Source organism: Amblyraja radiata, chromosome 4 (assembly GCF_010909765.2).
Source record: "Amblyraja radiata isolate CabotCenter1 chromosome 4, sAmbRad1.1.pri, whole genome shotgun sequence".
Classification (NCBI taxonomy): Eukaryota; Metazoa; Chordata; class Chondrichthyes; order Rajiformes; family Rajidae; genus Amblyraja; species Amblyraja radiata.
This window is the reverse complement of record NC_045959.1, coordinates 117,113,404-117,137,272: the sequence shown is the minus strand read 5'-3', so window position 1 is coordinate 117,137,272 and position 23,869 is coordinate 117,113,404. Positions and strand designations below refer to the sequence as shown.

General features: G+C 41.9%; 1 protein-coding gene and 1 long non-coding RNA gene across 3 annotated transcripts in view; one reads left to right on the top strand and one right to left on the bottom strand.

Annotated features, from left to right (window-relative positions):
* Positions 1–2,643: 2,643 nt before the first annotated feature.
* LOC116972527 lies at positions 2,644–5,343 on the bottom strand. Its single transcript, XR_004411825.1, has 2 exons — positions 3,695–5,343; positions 2,644–3,445 (listed from the first exon to the last, which is right to left on the bottom strand). It is a non-coding gene; the product is annotated as an uncharacterized LOC116972527 (long non-coding RNA).
* A 4-nt stretch (positions 5,344–5,347) lies between these two features.
* LOC116972526 (KAT8 regulatory NSL complex subunit 1-like) overlaps positions 5,348–23,869 on the top strand; it is a 100,747-nt gene continuing 82,225 nt past the window's right edge. Inside the window, exon 1 of one of the 2 annotated variants that reach the window (XM_033020329.1) lies at positions 5,348–7,107. In XM_033020329.1, coding sequence (XP_032876220.1) covers positions 5,405–7,107 — 1,703 coding nt within the window. In that variant the 5' untranslated portion in view covers positions 5,348–5,404. The remainder of the gene's footprint in view (positions 7,108–23,869) is intronic. The other variant, XM_033020330.1, reaches the window with a different exon arrangement.

Below are 23,869 nucleotides of genomic sequence, written 5' to 3'. Positions count from 1 at the left end.
TGCCTTCAAGGCATGAGATAAATCAAATGTGGGCTCTACGGCTCAACTCATCCGTACACTCAGAGAATGTTGATCTCTGTTAATCCTATTTTTCTTGCATTTAGCCCATATTCCTGTCTACCTTTCCATGTACCTGCCCAAATGCTTTTTAAACATGGTGATTGTACCTACCTCTAACATCTCCTTAGGCTGTTTGTTCCATACATCTACCATCCTTGATGTAGTAAAACTTACCCCTCAGATCTCCTTTAAATATTTCCCCTCTCAAGACCCGTATCTCAGAAGGGTCCCAACCCGAAATGTCACCTATTCCTTTTCTCCAGAGAGGACACCTGACCCGCTGAGTTACTCCAGCATTTTGTGTCTACCTTCGGTGTAAACCAGCATCTGCAGTTCCTTCCGACACAATTATGGATCTGGTTAGCCAAAACATATTGGTTAGCCACAACTCGTCTGCCCTAACTTTCTGTACCAACCTACCTGGCAAGACATTGTCATAAAGCCTGGCTAAAGTCCCTAAGACATGGGAGCATAATAAGATAATTCAGTCTATTAAGTTTACTCCATCATTCAATCGTGCATGTCTCCAGTTCTAGATACACCATAGAAAAATCCACTATCCCCATCTGGATGCATTACAACTTTTGACACTCCTTTTTACAGCCCCTGCCTTTGACACCCTCACAAATCAAGAACCAATCAATCTCCGCTTTAAAAATACCCAATGGCTTGACCTCCACAACCATCTGGGCAGTGAATTCCACAGATTCATCAGCCTCTAGCTAAAGAAATTCTTCCTCATCTCCATTCTAAATGTATGTCTTTTTATTCTGAGGCTGCATCCTCTGGTTCTAGACTCTCCTATTACTGGAAACATGCTCTCCACATCCACTCTATCTAGACCTCTCATTATCCAGTAGGTTTCAATGAGATCTGCCCTCATCCTTCTAAACTCTGGTGAGTCTATACCTTCAAACCCTCCACAAAGGCTAACCCAATATGTGTACCACATCTACTGTCTTGCCTTCATCAATTTTCTCAGCAACCTCAATAAAAACTCATCATATTTTGAGGCAGGATTTACCATGCAAAATACCCCAATGATTCTCCCTAATTGGTCCCTGCCTTTCCAAGTGATCATAAATCCTTTCCCATTTTTTTTCTCTTTCTGTAGTTTCCCTACTACTGATGTGAGGCTCATTGTCCTGTAGTTTCCTGGCTTATCCTCGTTGCACTTTCTAAATAAGGAAACAACATTAGCTACTCTCCAGGCTTTTGGTACCTCACCCATATCTAAAGGTGATGCAAAATTCTCTACCAGAGTCCCAGCAATCTCTACCCTTGCTTCACATAAGACTCTGGGATAGAATTCATCATGCTCTGGGGATTTGTCCTCCTTAATGTGTATCAATATTTTTAATACATTCATTCATTCCTGATGTGCGTGTTCCAGGCTATGGGTGTACACCTCCATCTTTCTCCCTGATGAATTCAAGACGCCACACATATTTTGACTCCATTCAAAGATTTATATTTTGGTCCCTGAGGGGTACAACTCTATTCTTTGCTACCCTCTTATAATATATTTATCAAGACTTTTGGAATGTTCTTTAATTGAGTTGGCCAGGGCCATTTCATGTCCCTTTGTTACCGTCCTGTTTTCTTATGTTCTCTCCTGTATCCTCTATAAACCTCAAAGGATTTGCTTGATAACCATTTCCCATATCTAACATATGCTTCCTCCTTTTTCCTGATCAAACCCTCAATTTCCTTTGTTAGGTATTGTTCCCTAATCTTACCATTTTTGCTTTTTACCCTTACATGGACATGCTTACTCTGAACTCCTATTTCAGTTTTTAATGCCACTACTTTTCAGATGTTGTTTTTCACTCTAACAGCTGCTCCCAATCGACTTTGCCTAGGTCCTCTCACAATTGAAATCACCCCTTCTCTGATTTAAGACATTTACTCTAAGTCCAAGCTTATTTTTTTCCATTTAAAGCTTACGGAATTATGATCACTGTTCGCAAAGGATTCCTCCACTAACACTTCCACCATTTGTCTAACCTCATTCCCTAAAATATGGTTGAGTACAATTCCCTCCCTGCTACCAATCTCCACATGCTGCTTTCAAACCCCCTTCTGGATGCAGTTAATAACAAAATCCACCCTATCCCTCTTTTCCCAATCTAGATGATATTTGGAAAGTTAAAATTACTCACTATTGCTTTTGCATCCTGCTACTATTTGACTGCATATTTGTTATAAATTTTTTGGAGGTCTATATTTAGAATTAATCAAAATTATCACCCCTTTATTTTTGTTGAGTTCTACCAATATAGTTTCATTTGCTGACACAGACTGCATACACTCAGATCTGGAGCAACAAAAATATCTGCTGGGCAAACTCAGCACGTTGCGCCACATCTGTGGTGGAAAATAAAGTGTAGATGTTTGGGTTAAAATCCTTGACAGCGAAATGTTAAGTTCCTCCAGCAGTTTGTTCTTTATATATATATATATATATTTTTTTAATGGGTTCTTTAGCTCAGTTTGGTGTGAAATGCTAACAGCAAGTTGGTTGATATGCTATTTGTCAAGTGTTACTGTCAAACAGGAAGCCGGTGGTGAAAACTTCAGATATTTAGTGCATGTCGTTTTTATTTGTAAATGTTTTGTATAAAAATATTTAAGTTGGGAGCAACTGTCTTCTTACTGACAAGAACAAGTAAGGTGACGTTATAAATGGTGTGAGGTAGATCAGGGATGATGCCAGGAAGTATTTCCTCAGGCAAGAGATAATGAAAAAAACTATATTTCAACTTTTTTTCACGTGAAATTAATCATTTTTTTAAATGTACAGTTATAGTTTGTAAAATATTGCAATTGCAGTTAAGTCTTCATCTTGTTCTGACATGATGAAAGTTATGGCAGCGCTTTGACCTCAACACTTCAATGCTTGTCATACATTTTGATTTGCTTGTAGTTCAAAAACTTTGCCTTTCATTTGTTATAAAATGACTCAGCGTCCACAACTCCAAGGGTAGATAATTCCCAAGTGAAGAAACCACTCCCAGACTGGTTAAACTGGCAGTATTTATTTCTGATTTTCACTTTAACTTTTATTTCCTATCTTTGTGTTACTGCTGAACGTGGGTTTATTGTATTCTATTCCAGAGGATGGACTGGGACAGGCCAAACCGATCCAAGTACCATTCTGTCAATTTTTTATAACCGATTTTGATCCCAATTACCTTTTGAAATTTTCTATGCTCACCAAGACTAATCATCAATTCCATGACTTCTAATTTAAACAAACTATCTTTTAACTACAACTCTGCCATCTCCATGACATGTCATGAAGGTTGTAGAATACTCCCCATTTGACTGCATGTCGCTCCAAACTCACTCAATGAGGCAACATAATATGGCACCTTGTTCATCACTTTAAACCAGTGGTTCCCAACGTGGGGCATACGCCCCACAGGGGGGCAATTTGATTTTTAAGGGGGGCAATTTGATTTTTAAGGGGGGCATCAGGTAAACATATGTAGTTTATGTTTCAGATGTTATTTTGAGTAAATTCAATTTTCTGAGAATTATTTCTTTGTCTGCTCGTGCTAAAATATGGGGGGGCGGGCATCAGGATTTTAGAGGTGATTAGGTGGGGCATGGCCAAAAAAAGGTTGGGAACCACTGCTTTAAACGTTCACTGCTTTGATTGGCATATATTTGCTGCAGGATGCCACCAATAAAGTGCAATGCAGTTACTTGTCAAGCTGCAATGATAGCATCTCCCAAACCTGCCACATCTACGACCACGTAGGGCAAGGCCAGATAACATAAAGAAATGCCATTAATATCTGCAGTTTACTGTCCAAATCGGATCACTCCGAGTTGGAAATATGTGGCTGTTCATTTACCAGTACCAAACTCTGGAACTCCTTGCCCAGTTGCCTAAGAAGATGAATAAACAAGATTGAATTGGATTAAAAATAAGGTTTCTTGCCAGCTTGCAGGAGATAGGGGTGTACAAAAATCAATGATCTTAATGTTTGAAAATGGTTAATATTAGAAATCTATCACTTGCCTATTAGTCTACAATTATCACTCATCGCTAAGCCTCATTCAGTTAATTGGTGATCTATACAAATATTAATGTTTGTCATCAATGTGCTCATTTATGCTGGTTCTCCCTTTGACTGATGAAAATGTTCAAGACTTTCAATTATTCTATCCCTAATTATAGACTCCAGTAATTTCATTTTAGCTTTGCACTCTGTAATACTCAAACAGTCAAAGAACGAAATGCTCAAATTTCCTGTCTGAATCTGATCAACTTTTTAATTTATTTGGGCCAAATGCAATATTTTTCTAATTTCCTGTGAAATCTGGGACCGGAAACCTCTGGCCTACGAATTTGCCACTCTTCAATGAATGCCATTTTTTTGCCTAGCTTTTCATGTCCACATCCCAGTATTAATCGTCTTGCATGGAATGCACCCATATTTGACCATTGTCGAACATGTTCGACTCTGAGTGGTTTAGTGTTGTTACTATTTATGAATATTCCCTCTGTATAAAGAAATAAATAAGCCTTATTATTCTTTAGCACCATTTTCTTCCGTCCAAAGATGTAAGTTATGTTTTCATACTCGGCTTTTTCTTGCTGTTTGCATCATATCTGCAGGAAGAGAGCTTTGTATATTTCAGTTAATATGGTCAAGGCTTTGGATCAGTCTGTCTTTTACTCTGACGTGCACCTCCAGGCGTAATATAGCTGTGCAGGTTGATAAGGGGAGTGCGTGAGAGAGTTGTTTTCTGTGTTGCATTAAAATAAAAATCACATTGGCAGTGAGCAGAGGCTTGCGAATGGCTGCTGGGGCTGTGCTCATCCGAACAAGGGCAGCAGCACCCTCCAGAAAAGCTGCAGTGCGCGGCATTTGTGACTTTGTCACATTTCGCTTATCTGCCGCACTCGAAGCGCCTTTTGTTGATTCCCCCCTGTGTCTGAGAATTATGCACATCGCCGCCACCTTTAATTTTTAAAATGGTTCATTAAAAAAAAAACTCGACTCTCGAGTATAAAATAATGCAAGAGGCTTAAACCCCCTACCTTTTTTTTTTTGTTTTGCATTGCGGCTTAGTATGATGAAGGAACGGTCGGTATAATGATAGTAATAAACCCCTCTGACTGATTTAAGTGTCGGCGCCGGGCGAGGTTGTCCGTTGGTGCGGCGGGCGCGCGCGCTTTTTGCCCGTGAGCGCCATTTTGTGTTGGGGGAGGGGGAGGAGAGGCGAAGGGGAAGGGAAGGTGCGGGGGGGAGGGGGGGGGGAGAGGAGAGGCGGAGGGGAAGGTGCGGGGGGAGGGGGAGGGAAGAAAGGGAAGGAGGCAGAACACAAGATGGCCGCCGGTGGCTTGAAGCGAATGGCTTCCCCGGCTGTGAGTGAGAGCACCAGCGAAGCGCGGCCGCAGCAGCAGCACCACCACGGGCTCAACTTGGCCGTGTCGTCATCAGCACTGCCGCCGCTATCCTCCTCCTCGTCGTCGTCGTCGTCTTCTGCTTCGTCGTCTTCTTCGCCAGCGTCCTCGCTGCCGTCGTCCTCTCCGCTCTCGTCGGCGGCTTCTAACGGCACTTTAGACGAAGGCGAAGGGGAGGAAAATAATAAAAATAAAAAACTCGCCGGCCCTTTGTATTTTTCTGTCGACCGTATGGACTCTCTGTTGTTGGGCCGGCGGACGAGAGTGCGGCGGCGTCCCGACACCGAGCCTTTTTACCACGGCGACGGCGAGAAGTGCGCTGTGGCCGCTCAGGGAGGAGCGAAAGAGCCCGAGACAAAAACTTACAACCACCACAACCATCACAACCACCATTCTCCTCACCGGCGGCACCACCACCACCACCGCCAGGCCGGCGAGTCGCAGCAGAGGCGGGTGAGTGCTACGGAAGCCCCCGGCCTCGGCCTACAGCGGGGGGACTCGCGGCTTCACGGCCGGGACGGAATGAATTCTGACGGGTTTCTCTCTGCCACGGGCGACGGCAAAGAGATGGGGAAGGCGACGGGATCGAGCACCGCCGGCAACGGCTTGGTGAAAGAAGCGCCTTGTCTCAGCTGTGACTCTGGCCTGGTGAATGGCAACAACAAAGCAGTGGGCGGCTGTGGCGTCCAGCGGAGCAACGGCGCCATCTCGCTCAATTCGGCCTCGCCTGGTAAGGGGAACTCGGATAAAAGCCGCTGGCATCGGCTGCAAGCTACCACCAACACCCCTGCCTCTGATTTCGGCCTGCTGTCTAAAGGCAACAGCAAAATCCCCAACCTCGACTACGGATGTCGAGCGGATCTCCATGGCCCCAACCCGATGGGAGTTTCGTTCAAACCTCTCTGCGGCGAAATAAATCTAAATTGTCTAGGGACTGAGACCCAAAACACAAAAAAACATTCTCCTGAGAGCACCAGCACAAACAGTAATACCATTAACCACCATAACAGTCTCAGCGTTGTCAGCAATCACAATAATATTAGTGTTAGCCAGGATGAGGTGAGTGCTCAGAGTTTATTAGTTGCCAGTAAACAAGCTGAGATCAGGAGCAGGGCTCATCGACTCTGCAAGCGTTTGCAGGTTGTGCAAGCCAAGCAGGTGGAGCGCCATGCCCAGCAGCAGCTGGCAGGTTTGGTGGGACACAGTTTAAAGCAGTTTTCTTCATCTTTCACCGAAAGTCTTATTAACAACTGTAGTAGCACTAACAATAAACACACAAGCACTTTGCATGGGAAAAACAACCTGCAGGTTGGATCTTTACTGCTGAGGAGTAGTTTTCCAAGGACGGATCCAGAAGGAGGTGCTGATGATGGTGTTCGTTCCAGTTCCTCCCTTGGATTTGGGGGAAGCAGTAAATGTTTATTATCTTCACCGAATGGAGATACTTTCTCTGGTTTTGTGAAAGATCGAGCTATTTCTGAGGATCTACTAAAATTGGTATCCAGTGTGACTGCAAAACTCAGAACTTCTGAGCGGGCTTTTGATTCTGATGCCACAGAAAGCAGCTCAGGGGGTGAGACTGATGTAGAAGAGGATACAAGATTGGAGTATCGTCATGCAATTCTGTAAGTAAAGAGATATAAGTGTTGACTTTTAGTATGCAAAGGACTTTGTTATCATTTATTTTAGCAATTGGACTTTCCCACGTATTTAAGGATAAGCAATCATGATTTTAAAGTACATAATGTTATGTAATATTACATATGTCTTCTTACATATATAAGGAGAGTTCAGCTTTTATTTGACAATATGTTTTTTTGTTCTTGTTAATTCGTCATAAGTGATAGGAGTAGAATTAGGCCATTTGGCCCATCCAGTCTACTCCACCATTCAATCATGGCTGATCTATCTCTAACTCCTAACCCCATTCTCCTGCCTTCTCCCCATAAACCCTGACACTAATCAAGAAAAGGGAAACTGTCAAGGAAAATTTGCATCTGCATTGAGTTGGAAGGTTAAGATTAGCCCATTGTTCTTCAAGTTGCTGAAGTCCATCAATTGCGAAAGTATTGCATTTACTCATCGGGTAGTAATATTGTGTTATTAAACCATTTCACACTACACTATGTTTTGAAGTTGTGCTGACAGATTAGCAGGGTATTAGATATGTTTGATGCCTGTCTGTTCATTTTTGTTTTTCTTACAGGCTTAATCTCATTTTCATGACGTTAAAACTTTTAATATATATTATGCGCGCACACACACACAAATAATGAATATCAAATATATATATATTGTCAATCTGAAAGTACTGTTAATTAGATTAATCCATAGTACAAGCTAAAAATGTTGAATTATAATCTCATCACCTGGCAGCTCTCAAATTCGTCTTGGGTTTGATTTTAATCATTTGAAATTCAGGAAAACTTCAATTTTGCCTGTTTTACTGAGAAATGTTGCAAATATCTTATTTGCCTGTTTGTGCTACAATCTTTGGTCTTGGTTGTGTAAAATTAAATCGTTTACTGAATTAATCAGAATTGATTCATTTTAGGCCTGTGTTTACAAATTCGTTTAGGAATGGCTGACATCATCAATTATGCCCTGATTCCATTTGCTCAGCTGCACCGTTTTGAGTACAATGTCAAACATTTGCAGATTTTATTTGGTGATGAAAATTGTGGACCTTGCTTTGCTTTCCGAAACCGTTGGTTTGTTCGCCTTTAACAGGACTACCAATTCCATTCTGTAAATGAACACTCTTTACGTGGTGACCAGTTTCAAAGTGTTTCTTCATTCTTTTGTTTATACATATCTTTGGGATCAGTTGTTAACAAAATAAAAATAAATAATGATCATTCTCTTTACTTTTGTGTATCTGTGGTATTGAAGATTTCTATTTATTTTATTGTGATATAACATTGAATTTTAAATGGTAAATAGTTGGCTTGATCCTTTCATATCATTTACAGTTAATTGCCAAGTCTGCAGTTTGGCAAAGTATTAATTTGAATAATTGTTCTCTCTTCCACTGTAATACGATTTTCTGAGGCAGATCTTCCATGAAAATCCTTGCTGAGTCGGGGGATAATAAAAATGTGATGTTTAACCAATGGCATTGAAATTGACCCGAAATGTGTTGCAGGAAGTAGAAGTGAAATTTGCTTGAAGTGTGCAACGTGCACCAATTAAACTTTATTGCATTGGAGTGAGTCTAAAATGACAGTGACCTGGATTTATATTGTGCCTTTCACATTGTTTTCTTTATACTCCGAAGGTTTTTTCCAACAAATGACTACTCTATAAAAGTACTTCTGTGTTTTGGGAAATGTGACAGCTAGTGTTCGCACAGCAAATTCCCACAAATATCCATGTGCCGAGGACCAAATAGTTTTTAGAAATATTATTGAGTGATTTCTATTGGTTGAGGTTTCATGATGATTCCCTGTTGCTCAAAATAGTACATTGACATCTTAAGCAACCACCTAACAGTGCAGACAAGGTCTCATCTGAAAGAACCTCCACTCCCAACACATAATACTATTTTTACGTATCTGTTGTGCTGCTGCAAGTAAGAATGTAATTGTTCCATCATGGGACATGTAACTGCAAATCACTCTTGACTTTTGCTGCACACTCTAAAAGAACCAATAAGTGTTGATGGTGCAACTTTAATTATTTAATCCTTATTGAGACCAGAATTTTGTGACCTCCAGATTGTTAATTGATTTTTGAATTTACTCTAATCAATAGTAGATATCTGTGTTAAATAGTCATTAAAAAGTGAAGAAAGATAACTTGTTTGAAGGCAATCTTTTGAGTCCCACTTTTCCACTATGGTTGAAATATAAAAGTTGATCACACTCTAATGCTGCTGTCTTGTGAGTTTGATAAGGTCATTTTTTGTTGTCCTTCTCTACTTGACTTTTTGATATGGTGTGTGTATGTTTGTGGCTTCTACAGTTAAATCTTGGGCATTAGCATATGCTTATTGAATGATTTGATGTTGCAACTGGGAAGAGGTTTTCAATATCATTTCAAAGTTTTTTTTGCTAACTTAAACATTGATATATATATATATCTCTAAGTTTATCACGCTAAGGTAAGTGAAGAATTGTTGTTTAAGTCAAATTGTTCTGATATTCTTTACTTTGGTATATATTTCCTTTTCACAAGTTTTAGTAGAGAATACTTTGCTAAGGTAGAAACATACTATCTTCTGTATTAATTTTGCAGAAATAGCTGCTCTGTTTCCCCTATAATCCTGTTGATCACAATAGAACCATAGAAAATAGGTGCAGGAGTAGGCCATTCAGCCCTTCGAGCCTGCACCACCATTCAATATTATCATGGCTGATCATCCAACTCAGTATCCCATCCCTGCCTTCTTTCCATACCCCCTGATCCCTTTAGCCACAAGGGCCACATCTAACTCCCTCTTAAATATAGCCAATGAACTGGCCTCAACTACCTTCTGCGGCAGAGAATTCCAGAGATTCACCACTCTCTGTGTGAAAAATGTTTTCCTCATCTCGGTCCTAAAAGATTTCCCCCTAATCCTTAAACTGTGACCCCTTGTTCTGGACTTTCCCAACATCGGGAACAATCTTCCTGCATCTAGCCTGTCCAACCCCTTAAGAATGTTGTAAGTTTCTATAAGATCCCCCCTCATACATAGATCTTTTTGGGAACTTGAATATGTTGACTGGAGCTGAGCTTTGTAATTTTACATAGCGATTTGTTGGGACTCTCTTCCATTTAAAGAATGAAGATGGTACCAGAGGATTTATGTGATGACTGGAGCCTTAAGTATCAGCGTAGATTCTTCAACAATGGTTGAACCACACTTTGGTTTTCCTCAGAAATGGAACATTGTCAGAATCATCTGAACTCCAGTAGCTGCAGATATGATCAAATTTCTGACTTAAACATATTAAATGTTTCTTTCACACCTATTTTGCACCCTTACTACTAATTAAGAATCTGTCAATCTTCGCCTTAAATTCGAAGATAGATACCAAAAGTTGGAATAACTCAGCGGGTCAAACAGCATCTCTGGAGAGAACGAATAGGTGACGTTTCTGGTCAAGACTCTTCATCAGACGAATACCCAATGACTTGGGCCTCCACAGCCATCTGTGGCAATGAATTCCAGATTGTGGCGGTGCTAGCTCGAAGGGCTGAATGGCCTATTCCTGCACCTATTGTCATTCTGGGCCTTTCACTATTCGGGCCTTATTGAAACTTATTGAACAGAGTGAGGCCTGGATAGAGTGGATGTAGAGAGGATGTCTCCACTAGTGTGGGGGTCTCGGACCAGACGGCAAAGCTCAAAATAAAAGGACGCTCCTTTCGGAAGGAGATGAGGAAGAATTTCTTCAGTCAGCGGGTGGTGAATCTGTGCTGAACGGGATATTGAGGTTTGGTGTAGTATTAGAATTGTGTAGCATCTGCTCCATTGAGCTAGCGGCACTCAAGAACCTAAATCCCCTTATCTCAAGAATGTGATTCAATTTACAAATGTGGCAAAGGAAAATAAGATTCTTTGCGTGTGGGAGTGAGAATTGAAAATAATTTGAGCTGAGGACATTGAAAAGTTCTTCCTAAAATGCTCACAAATGCTCACTTTGAATCTTCTGGTAAATAGACAATAGGTGCAGGAGTAGGCCATTCGGCCATTCGAGCCAGCACCGCCACTCAATGTGCTCATGGCTGATCATCCACAATCAGCGCCCTGTTCCTGTCTTCTCTCCATATCCCTAAATTCCGCTATCCCAGAATGTGCTCTATCTAACTCTCTCTTGAAAGCATCCAGAGAACCAGAGTATTCTACACACTCATAACTGTGAAAAAGTTTTTCCTCATCTCTGTTCCAAATGACTTGCCACTTATTCTTAAACTATGGCCCCAGGTACTGGACTCCCCCAACATTGGGGACATGTTTCCTGCCTCTAGCTCATCCAAACCCTTAATAATCTTATATGTTTCAATAAGATACCCTCTCATCCTTCTAAATTCCAGAGTATTCAAGCCCAGCCGCTCCATTCTATCAACATATAACAGTCCCGCCATCCTGGGAATTAACCTTGTGAACCTACGCTGCACTCAAGAGCAAGAATGTCCTTACTCAAGTTTGGAGACCAAAACTGCACACAATACTCCAGGTGTGGTCTCACTAGGGCCTTGTACAACTGCAGGAGGACCTCTTTGCTCCTATACCCAACTGCTCTTGTTATGAAGGCCAACATGCCATTCGCTTTCTTCACTGCCTGCTGTACCTGCATGCATGCCTTCAGTGACTGATGAACAAGGACCCCCAGATCCCGTTGTACATCTTCTTTTCCCAAGTTGACACCTTTTGGAGGATAATCTGCCTTCCTGTTCTTGCCACCAAAGTGGATAACCTCACATTTATCCACATTAAACTGCATCTGCCCACTCACTCAACCTGTCCCAGTCACCCTGCATCCTCATAGCATCCTCCTCACAGTTCACATCGCCACCCAGCTTTGTGTCATCTGCAAATTTGCTAATGTTACTTTTAACCCCATCATCCAAATCATTAATATATATTGTAAATAGCTGCGGTCCCAGCACCGAGACTTGTGGTACCCCACTAGTCACTGCTTGCCATTTTGAAAGGGACCCGTTAATTCCTTTGTTTCCTGTCTGCCAACCAATTTTCTATCCATGTCAGCACTCTACCCCCAATACCATGTGCTCTAATTTTGGCCACTAATCTATGTGGGACCTTATCAAATTCTTTATGAAAGTACAGGCACACTACATCCATTGGCTCTCCCTTGTCCATTTTCCTGGTTACATCCTAAAAAAATTCCAGAAGATTAGTCAAGCATGATTTCCCTTTCGTAAATCCATGCTGACTTGGACCGACCCTGCTACTGCTATCCAATGTGCTGCTAATTCATCTTTTATTATTGACTCCAGCATCTTCCCCACCGTCGATGTCAGGCTAACTGGTCCATAATTCCCTGTTTTCTCTCTCCCTCCTTTCTTAAAAAGTGGGATAACATTAGCTACCCTCCAATCCACAGGAACTGATCCTGAATCTATAGAACATTAGAAAATGATCACCAATGCGTGCACGATTTCTAAAGCCACTTGCTTAAGTACCCTGGGATGCAGACCATCTGGCCCTGGGGATTTATTAGCCTTCAGTCCCAGCAGTCTACCCAACACCATTTCCTGCATAATGTGAATCTCCTTCAGTTCCTCCGCCACCCTAGATCCTCTGGCCACCAGTAGATCAGGGAGATTGTTTGTGTCTTCCTTAGTAAAGATGGGAATAGAAGGCTACAAGACCTATGCGTCAATTTGATTGATTGTATGGTAATTCAATTACATGAAGTATTGCTGCAAAGATATTGCGAAACAAGAAACCAATATTTTGACCTTTAAAGTCTTGTTGGTTCCAACATTCATGAAACATGGAGGTAGGAATGTTTTTCTCAATTGTGTTTGAGAAAATATTTGCTTAAAGTCGTTGCCAGTCCTGAATCATAACCATATGCACTGATTTGGTTCCTTCGGTTCTGATAATCAGGTTTTGTTTTTCTCATACTGACTTGCCTATTTTTTTCTCCTGAGTCTTTTAGAATGCGATGTATTGCTTTCTGAATAATCGATTAGAATTTATTTCAAGCAAGATAATTACTATATGAGTACTTTGGAATTGTACGTGTTGATACATGTTGGATCATAATTGATCAAGTGACTTATGGATGGATGTCTTGTCATTTAGATAAGATAATTATGATGTAGTATTTCAAGCTGTTTCTGTATATAACAAGGTGTACTTACCAATGTGTTCATTGCCTTCAATTCAGTTCAAAGGGCATTTTCCAGTTTACTCTCCAGATCATGTTGATTTATTGTTCAGCTATGGCTCTGCAGGCATGGAAAGATCTCCCTTGCACAATATGGTTGTTCTTCATATGCAGAATTTGACCTGTTTGCTGAAAATTATAATCTCAGATATTGTCTCAGATATTACAGTCTTCTTCTTGCGTATGGCCTGCACAGCCTAATGTTGTAGGTCAACTTGTTCTATTTGATCTTATTTGTGCACGTCGGGTTCATTTCATTAGTCGAAACAGGGTGGACCACGTGAAGGTTGCAATCTCCCACCCCAGATATAACAGTTGTCAGTGCAAATTCAAGTCCTTAGTATTTTGTCACATGCACAAGTACGGTGAGGTACAATGAAAATCTTGTTTGCAGCAGCATCACAGGCACATAGACTCGGCCAAACACATAAAGCCATTAATTTTACATAAAGACTGCAAAAAAATTTTCAAGAAATATGGGTAAAGCACAATTGGATAAAAAACATGTCCATGGCAGTGCAAGTGGTGTTTCAGCATGTTCCACGGTACGATTAGGGTAGTGTGGATTGGTTCAAGAGCCTGATAATTGTAGGAAGGTAGCTGTTACTGAAACTGGTGTTTGGTGACTTCAGGCTTCTGTACCTCCTGCCCGACCATAGCAGCGAGAAGAGGGCATACCCGGATGGTGGTGATTCTTGATGTTGCCTTTTTTTGCCTGTTTGCAGTGGTGAACGAGATAAATCCACCACTCTCCGTAGCCCCACCGTGTTCCTGTGCGTTGGAATTGCTGTGCTTGTCCATGCAACACCTAGCCAGGATACTTTTCTGTGGAAGAGTATTTGTTGATGTGGCAGATTTTAAACTTCGAAAAAGTAGTGATGATCACGCACCTTTGTGATTATGACTATGTGCTGGGATCAGAACAGGTCATCCAAGATGTTTACAGCCATGATTTTGAAGCTGCAAACTCTCTGCTGCCGTTAGAAATTTGAAGCTGCTATCTGTCCCCCAATGAAAACTGGCATATGGGCTAAAATTCAAAAAAAGAGAAGGAAAATAGTTGTCCCAATTTCTGAAGGATCTTAGTATGAAGAATTGGTATCAATTTGTGGTCAGATATTTACACTTGGAAAAGCAGGGATTTATAATTGTAGGGATTATCAGAGATAATCTGCATGCCTTTGTCAGGGAAGATCCTCTTTGACCAATTTGATTGAATTTTTCAAAGAGATAATGTGAAGTACAGACGAGGGCTGTACGATTGGCGTCTGGGTGATGGCGCTGCTGTTGATGGGACAAAGCCAGGCAAGTGATAGGTGGATAAAAAGTGAGGGCGGTTTACTTGGAAAATGAGTGGAGTAAGGTTTCGAGATGTAAAGGAGACGAAAAGGTGTCAGATAAGGAGAGTAGAGGAGTGAAATGTAAAGCCAGAAGGAGGGATATATATGGAAGGAGATGTGTTTGTAGAAGAGGGGCAGGATTTTGGGGGAAATGGGTCTGTTCCAGGGTTATTGTGATGGTTGGGGGCACAGGAAAGAGTGAAGGAAAAGTGGGGGGTGTGTTACTTAATATTGTAATATAAGAAATATTAATTTTAAGATCATGCCCATGTCTACTGATTCCACACCCATCTCCAACAGACCACACTCTTCATTGCTATCCTCTTGTACTCAATGCACTTGATATTTTCTGTAATCTTATTTGGCAGTGATATTTTCTTGTATGCCCTCTTGTTCTAATTTTTTAAGCAACCCTCTACACAGCCTGTATGCCTGAAAGATCTCTCCCCTGCTTTCAGTGCTCCATACCTGCCATTTCTTTCTTTTGTTAATTGACGCCAAATATTTATGGAATTTTCTTGGCTCTGAACACTCACCATTGAACCTTAAAAAGACCCCATCTAACCTACAACTAGGTGCTCCCAGTATATGTTGCCAGGTCCTGTCCAATCTTATTGATATCTGTCTTCCACAATTCAGACACTTGATTTATGGACTATCTGTACCCCTTTCTATAATTAGATGAAATTTACAAAACTAATTGGGGATAGTTGATGGCAATGTGGTGAAAATACAATGAGATTAGTGTAAATGGGTGTTTGATTTTTGTGTCAACGGTGGCCCAAAGAGCATGTTAAATCCAAGGAACAGGCATATAAATTGGCCAGAAGAAGCGGCAAACCAGAGGACTGGGAGAAATTTAGAACAGAGGAGGACAAAGGGGTTAATTAAGACGGGGAAAAAGAGCATGAAAGAAAGCTTGTGGGGAATAAAAAAACTGACTAAAAATTTCTTGCAGTCAGAGACAGGTGTATTTATAATGGGGAAACAAGGAAATGGCAGAACAGTTAAACAAGTACTTTGGTTCTGTTTTCACTAAGGAAGACACAAACAATCTCCTGGAAATACGAGGGGATCGAGGATCTAGTGGGTTTGAGGAACTGAAAGGAATCTACATTAGTCAGTATAGCCTTTGACAAGCTCCCACACAAGAGATTAATGTGCAAAAGTGTGGCAGTCACGGTGGCGCAGCGGTAGAGTTGCTGCCTTACAGCGAATGCAAAGCCGGAGACACGGGTTGGATCCCGACTACGGGTGCTGTCTGTACGGAGTTGTTACGTTCTGCCCGTGACCTGCTAGGGGTTTCTCCAAGATCTTTGGCTTCCTCCCACATTCCAAAGATGTACAGGTTTGTCGGTTAATTGGCTTGGTGCAAAATGTAAAAATTGTCCCTAGTGGGTTTAAGATAGTGTTAATGTGCGGGGATCGCTGGTCCGCACGGACCCTGTGGGCTGAAGGGCCTGTCTCCGTGCTGTATCTGTATGCATGGTATTGGGGTTAGGGTACACAAAATTGCTGGAGGAACTCAGCGGGTGCAGCAGCATCTATGGAGCGAAGGAAATAGGCGACGTTTCGGGCCGAAACCCTTCTTCAGACGGTTAGGGTATTGACATGGATAGAGAACTGGTTGGCAGACAGGAAGCAAAGAGTAGGAATTAACAGGTCCTTTTCAGAATGGCAGACAGTGACTAGTGAGGTGCCGCAAGGCTCGGTGCTGGGACCCCAGTTGCTTACAATATATATTAACAATTTAGACGACTGAAATTAAATGTAACATCTCTAAATTTGCGGATGACACAAAGCTGGGTGGAAGTGTGAGCTGCGAGGAGGATGCAATGAGGCTGCAGGGTGACTTGGATAGGTTGAGTGAGTAGGCAGATGCAGTATAAAGTGGATAAATGTGAAGTTATCCACTTTGGTTGTAAGAGCAGAAGGGCAGACTATCCTCTGAATGGCATCAGATTAGGAAAAGGGGAGGTGCAACGAGACCTGGGTGTACTTGTACATCAGTCACTGATAGTAAGCATGCAGTGCAGTGAAGAAAGCTAATGGCATGTTGGCCTTCATTGTGAGAGGATTTGAGTATAGGAGCAAGGAGGTCCTACTGCAGTTATACAGGGCCCTGATGAGACCGCACCTGGAGTATTGTGTGAAATTTTGGTCTCCTAATTTGAGGAAGGACATTCTTGCTATTGAGGGAGTGCAGCGTCAGTTCACCAGGTTAATTCCCGGGATGGCGGGAATGACATATGATGAAGGAGTGGATCGACTGGGCTTGTATTCATTGGAAGGATGAGAGGGAATCTTATAGAAACATATAAAATTCTTCGAGGATTGGACTGGGTAGATGCAGTCAAAATGTTCCCGATGTTGGGGGAGTCCAGAACCAAGGGTCACAGCTTGAAAATAAGGGGTTGGCCATTTAGGACTGAATGAGGGAAACAATTTTCAACCAGAGAGTTGTAAATCTGTGGAATTGTCTGCCACAGAAGGCAATGGAGGCCAATTCACTGGATGTATTCAAGAGAGAGTTAGATTTAGCTCTTTTGGCTAAGGGAATCAAGGGAATGGGGAAAAAGCCAGAATGGGGTACTGATTTTGGATGATGAGCCATGATCATATTGAATGGCAGTGCTGGCTCGAAGGGCTGTATAGGATACTCCTGCACCTATTTTCTATGTCTATGTTTCTGTGCTGTATGGCAATCACTTTGTTTGGTTAATATTTTATTTTTGCAAGTGGCCTTATTAACATAATTGATGCCAATGCTTGTGAATCCCTTAATTAAATTGGAGAGATGTTACAAATATGAACTGCCTTTTCAAAATATAGTTTGGCTTTTGTTAATTATCAGAGAAATTAAAAGCTATACACAGACATTTTTTCATCATAATTTGGCTAATTGATCTATCTTTGCCCATTAGTTTGTTCAACGGTGTAATAAGTTGTGTGTTTCCTTATCTAAAGGAGCACAAGCACCTAAGAAAATAGGAGCAGGATAGACTGCTTCCCTTATGATTACATGAATACAATGGATTGATTGTAATCATGTATTGTATTTCTGCTGACTGGTTAGCACGCAACTAAAAGCTTTTCACTGTACCTCGGTACACATGACAATAAACTAAACTAAAACTGGCCCTTTAGAATTCAGAGCTACAATGTGGAAGCAGGTCCTTCAAGTCCGCGCCAACCAGCGATCACCTCGTACACTAACTTACACATGCGCTGGGGACAATTTTACCACTTACTGAAGCCAATTACCCTACAGATCTGTACACCTTTGGAGTGTGGGAAGAAAACGGAGCACCCGGAGAAAACCCACACTGTCACAAGGGGAGCGTACAGACAGCACCTGTAGTCAACATCAAATCTGGGTCTCTGGTGCTGTAACTTTACTGTGATGTCACTGCCGCTCTCTGTCCCATCATTCAATAAGATCATGGCTAATTTACCCCAAGTACCATCTCCTCTCGGGTGTCAAATTCCCGATCGTGCAGAAGTTTATCCACATCCTCTTTTGATTGAACAAAATGCTGAAATAGCACCCACAAAGATGTGGAGAACGAGGTAAAATTGCACTTGGAGCATCTGCAATGTTCTCACATAATTCCTTAAATTCATGAAATTAAACTTCTCAGCCAGGGATTCATACGATGTAAAATGTTATTTGATTTGTCTGTTTTGGTCAGAACCTGACCCCAATTCCAAGTTACATCAGTAATACTATTATTTTTAAAGTGTAATTAAACTAATGTTTTTTCTGAAACTGTTCTGATAGATCATGTGGATGTGACTGATTGAATAGTTAGCTCTTATTTTTAGTGGCAGTGTTTTGGAGCTTGAGGAGCTGGAACAGGGAACGTGATGTGTTGCACAAAAGTTAAGTGGGATTTGCTGAGAATATTGCATACTCATCATCCTTGGCGACTATCATCCAACTTCAGGATTCTGATAATATAGTGCTATAGTCAGAGTGGAAAAAGTTGTTGATTTGGTCACTTATACTGATGATCAGATTGACATTACATTTCCTCGAACTATGCAGATTATCTCAGCATGATAATTTTTTTTAATTTAATGTTTTTATAGAGTGTATTTCTGATTTGTTTTGTGAAATGAAATTATGTATTATGTATACATTTTTTTGTGATTTGTAACAACATCCCTGCCAATTTTTAGAACCTTTTGTTTTGCTATCTGGACATCATTGCCAAGGCCAGCAGTTATTAATGTTCATCACTAATTTTTGTTCAGAGGGTGATGGGGAGTTGTCACCTTGAACCAGCGCTGTCCTTATTAAAGTAGTCCAATTGTACTCTTGGATGGGGAATTTAGTAATCAAGACTACATGATAGTTAAGCACTCAGCAGGTCAGGCAGCAAGAGACAGTGATAATGTTTCACGGGACTCCATGGCCATTCTAAGTGTAAGAGTGAGAATCTCAAATCAATTTATCAGCGATGTATGGAAGCTCACTGTACTGATTAAGTACTTAACCAAGCAAAATTATAATTGGAATTGTCAAAGCTCTTGGATGCAGGGTCAATTTGAATTTTGAAAATGTAGCTTGAATGATTTGTTTGGCACGGGTATGAAGGTGCATGAACAGAAGTGATGAAATAGGTAAAAGTGTACAGCATTCATGATTTGAATCAATAGCAGACGTGGATCATGAAAGCTAACATTCTGTTTCTGGTCACCAAACTAACTTTCCTGACAACTGTATGAAATTGATTAAATTTTTGCAGTCTTGATGTCTCAATTGGACAGGGTATCCATGCCTTTGTTGATTCCATCTCATTCCAGCTTGATAATATTGTCCAGATCTACCCTGAACTCAAATAAAACTCAAATTAGGTTTTGTTATAGGAAATAGAACAGTGCGACACAGAAAACGGTCCTCAGCCCACAATGTTTGTGCTGATTATGATAAATGATCTGTCTAAATGATTCTTAAATGTTACTTTCCAAACTAAGCAGTTTCCTTGGCCGTGTTGTCCAGGTACCTCCCACTCTCTGGATAAAAAAAATTGCCCCACACATCTTTAAACTTTATCCCTCTCACGTTAAAGCAATGTCCTCTAGTCTTTGACATTTCCATGCTGGAAAAAAAGTTCTGACAGTCTGCCCTATCTATGCCCTTCATATTTTTTGTACCATCTCCAAACTTCCTAATTTGCTCATTTACATTTTTGTTCACTGTAGAAACAAGGAGCTTCAGATGCAGGTTTACAAAAAAAGACACAAAGTGCTGCAGTAACTCAGTCTGAAGAAGGATCCTGAGGTACCTTGTCTGATGCTATATTAAAGTCCAAATAGAATTAATCCACTATATTGCTCTCATCGATCATCTTTGTCATCTCAAAAAACTCAATCTCCTGTGCAATATTGGGAATTAAATTGCTCTCATGACATGGGTTTAACCATATAGATACAAAGTTAAATTGAGGCGCTATCTGTTCTCCCTATTAAATTCCCCACTTAAAACAAAAATTCCATGGCAGTATTTCCTGGTAGAGCAGGGGGATTCTTTTTGGTGGTCAGGTGAAAACCCATTTCCCTATTGATTTGACAAAACCAGAATTGTGGAAAAATGTGGATAAATTTACTGCTGCATTTTCTTCTGCTAGTGGCCACACTTGGAAGATGTTTTAGACACATGGAGGCTTTCTAACACTTATAGAGTCATACAGCGTGGAAACAGGCCCTTCATCCCAACGCCCACAACGACCAACATGCCCCGTCTTAACTAGTCTCATCTGCCTGCTTTTGGCCCATATCAATCTAAACAAATCTTATCCCCTGCTAAGAAAAAGTGCTGGGAACTTTTGCAATAGGGAAAATGCTGGGAACTATAGCTGCAGGGAAAATGATGGGAACTATTGGCCGGTGAGCTTAACATCTGGGGTTGGGAAGTTACTGTAGAGTATTCTGAGGGATAGGTCATACAAGCATTTGGATGGGCAAGGGCTGATTAAGGACAGTAAGCATGTTTTTGTCCGTGTACTGTTTGTCATCTACATCAATGATTTGGATGAGAACATACAGGGCAAGATTAGCAAGTTTGCTGATGATACAAAAGTGAGTGGTTCTGCAGATAGTGAAGATGGTTGTGAAAGATTGCAGCAGGATGTGGATCAATTGGCCAGGTGGGCGGAGGAATGATTGATGGAATTTAATACAGTGAAGTGTGAGGTGTTGCATTTTGAGACGGCTAACAAGGGCAGGACCTATACAGTAAATAGTAGGCCTCTGGGGAGTGTTGCAGAGCAGAGGGATCTAGGAGTGCAGGTGCATGGTTCCTTGAAGGTCGAGTTGCAGGTAGTTAAGGTGGTCAAAAAGACTTTTGGCTCATTGGCCTTCATTAGTCAGAGTATTGAATATAGAAGTTGGGAGGTCATGTTGAAGTTGTATAAGACATTGGTGAGACCGTATTTAGAATATTGTGTTCAGTTCTGGGCACCATGTTATAGGAAAGATATTATCAAGTTTGAAAGGGTTCAGAAAAGATTTACGAGGATGTTGCCAGGACAAGAGTGTGTGAGCTATAGGGAGAGGTTGAGTAGGTTGGGTCTCTATTCCTTGGAGGGCAGGAGGATGAGGGGTGATCTAAAAGAGATGTACCAAATCATGAGGGGAATAGATCGGGTAAATGTACAGAATCTCTTGTCCAAAGGAGGTGAATCGAGGACCAGAGGACATAGGTTCAATGTGAAGGGTAAAAGATTTAATAGGAATCCAAGGGGTAACTTTTTCACAAAAAGTCTGGTGGGTGCATGGAACAAGCTGCCAGAGGAGGTAGTTGAGGCTGGGACTATCCCATCCTTTAAGAAACAGTTAGACAGGTACATGGGTAGGATAGGTTTGGAGGAATATAGACCAAGCGCATGCAGGTGGGGACTAGTGTAGCTGGGACATGTTGGCCGGTATGGGCAAGTTGGGCTGAAGGGCCAGTGTCCACTCTATCACTATAACTCTATCCAAGTTCTTGTCTAAATGTCTCTTAAACACGATGATCGTACTCACCTCAACTACAATCTCTGGCAGTTCGTTCCAACAAAAAAAAAGTTACCCCTCAGGTTCCCATTAAATCTTTTCCCCCCCTCACCATAAACCAATGTCCTCTGGTTCTTGATTCCCCTAGTCTGGGCAAAATACTGCATTTATCCTATTCCTCTCATGATTTTGTACACCTGTATAAGATTATCCTTCATCCTCTTGTGCTTCAAGGAATAAAGTCCTCGTCTGCTCAACCTCTCCCTATAGCTCAGGCCTTTGAGTCCTGGCAACATGCTCGTAAATCTTCTCTGCAACTTTTTCCAGCTTGATAACATCTTATAAACTGAACAGAATACTCTAAATGAGGCCTCACCATGTCCTATACAACTGCAACATGACCTCCCACCTTCTACATTCCATGCTTTTTGACCACCCGAGGTACCTGTGTTCATCCCTCTGCTTCCTTAGGTCAACAACAAATTCTCTTGTTGATGTTTAGGGCATCCTGATTTCAAGACTTTCTTTGTCTCCTTCCTGTAATCCTTTTGATTGACAACTGCATCGGGGCAACCTCCTGCACCCATGCAGAACTTATGGACCATTAACTTAACTACTAATTTCCATCCTGCACTCAAATTCACTGGGACCATCTCCCTACCTTTTCTTGATCTCACCATCTCCATCACAGTAACTAGACTATTGACTGATGTCTGTTATAAACCTAACGACTCCCACAATTATCTGGGTTACACTTCTTCCCACCCTGTCTCCTGCAAAGACTCTATCCCCTACTCCCAATTCCTTTGTCTACGCCGTATCTTTGCCCTAGATTAGGTGTTCCGTACCTGGACATCTGAGATGTCCTCATCTTTAGGGAACGGGGGATCCCCTCTTCCATCATCGATGAGGCCCTCACAAGAGTCTCCTCGGTATCCCGCAGCTCCACTCTTGCTCCCCCCTCCCCCCCAGTCGCAACAGGGATCTCGCCTCACCTTTCACCCCATCAGCCTTCGCACACCGCACATAATTCTCCAACATTTTCGCCACCTCTAATGGGATCGCACCACTAGCCACATCTTCCATCTCTACCCCTTTCCGCTTTCCCCAGAGACCGTTCCCTCCGCAACTTCCTGGTTAATTCATCCCTTCCCACCCAAACCACCCCCTCCTCAGGTACCTTCCCCTGCAACCACAGGAGATGCAACACCTGTCTGAAGAAGGGTCTCGACCTGAAATGTCGCCCATTCCTTCTCTCCATAGATGCTGCCTCACCTGCTGAGTTACTCTTGCATTTTGTGTCTACCTTTGATTTTACCAGCATCTGCAGTTCTTTCTTACACTACACCTGTACCTATACCTCCTCCCTTGACTCCATCCAAAGACCCCGACAGTCCTTTCCGGTGAGGCAGAGGATCACACAAGGACCCCAACAGTCCTTTCAGGTGAGGCAGAGGTTCACTTGCACCTCCTCCAACCTCATCTACTGCTACAAATGGCCTTGTGGAGGATGGAGTCCATAATGGCCCGTTCTTGCTTGGGGAAGATGTGCTAACGATAGTGATAGAAAAGTGGAACTAAGTGAATGACTGGGAGGGGGGGGGGGGGGAAGAATGCACGAGTGACTTGAAATTAGATAAATCAATGTTCGTCCCGCTGGGCTGTAAGCTGCCCAAGTGACATATGAGGTGCTGTTCCTCTAATTTGCTTGTGGCCTCACTCTTGACAGTGGAAGAAGGTAAACAGTGGACAGGCAATGTTTAGGTCCTTCGATAGGGGTGGGGGATGAGGCTTTGAGGCAGGTGTTACACCTATTATTGTAAATAAGTGCTGGGGAATTGGATGGAGTGGGTGAGTAAGAATGCGGAATTCTCTGCCACAGAAGGCAGTGGAGGCCAATTCACTGGATGTTTTCAAGAGAGAGTTAGATTTAGCTCTTAGGGCTAATGGAATCAAGGGATATGGGGGGAAAAGCAGAAATGGGGTACTGATTTTGGATAATCAGCCATGATTGTATTGAAAGGCGGTGCTGGCTCGGGGCCGAATGGCCTACCCTTGCATCTACTTTCTGTGTTTAACAAACTAGGGGGTCATGGATAGAAGTCTAAACAGAAAGGGATGGAAGGGGAAGGTGTGATTAGTGGAAGAGAGATTGATATTTTGGATTTAGTCGTGTTTAGAAATTGATTAATTTAAAAAAA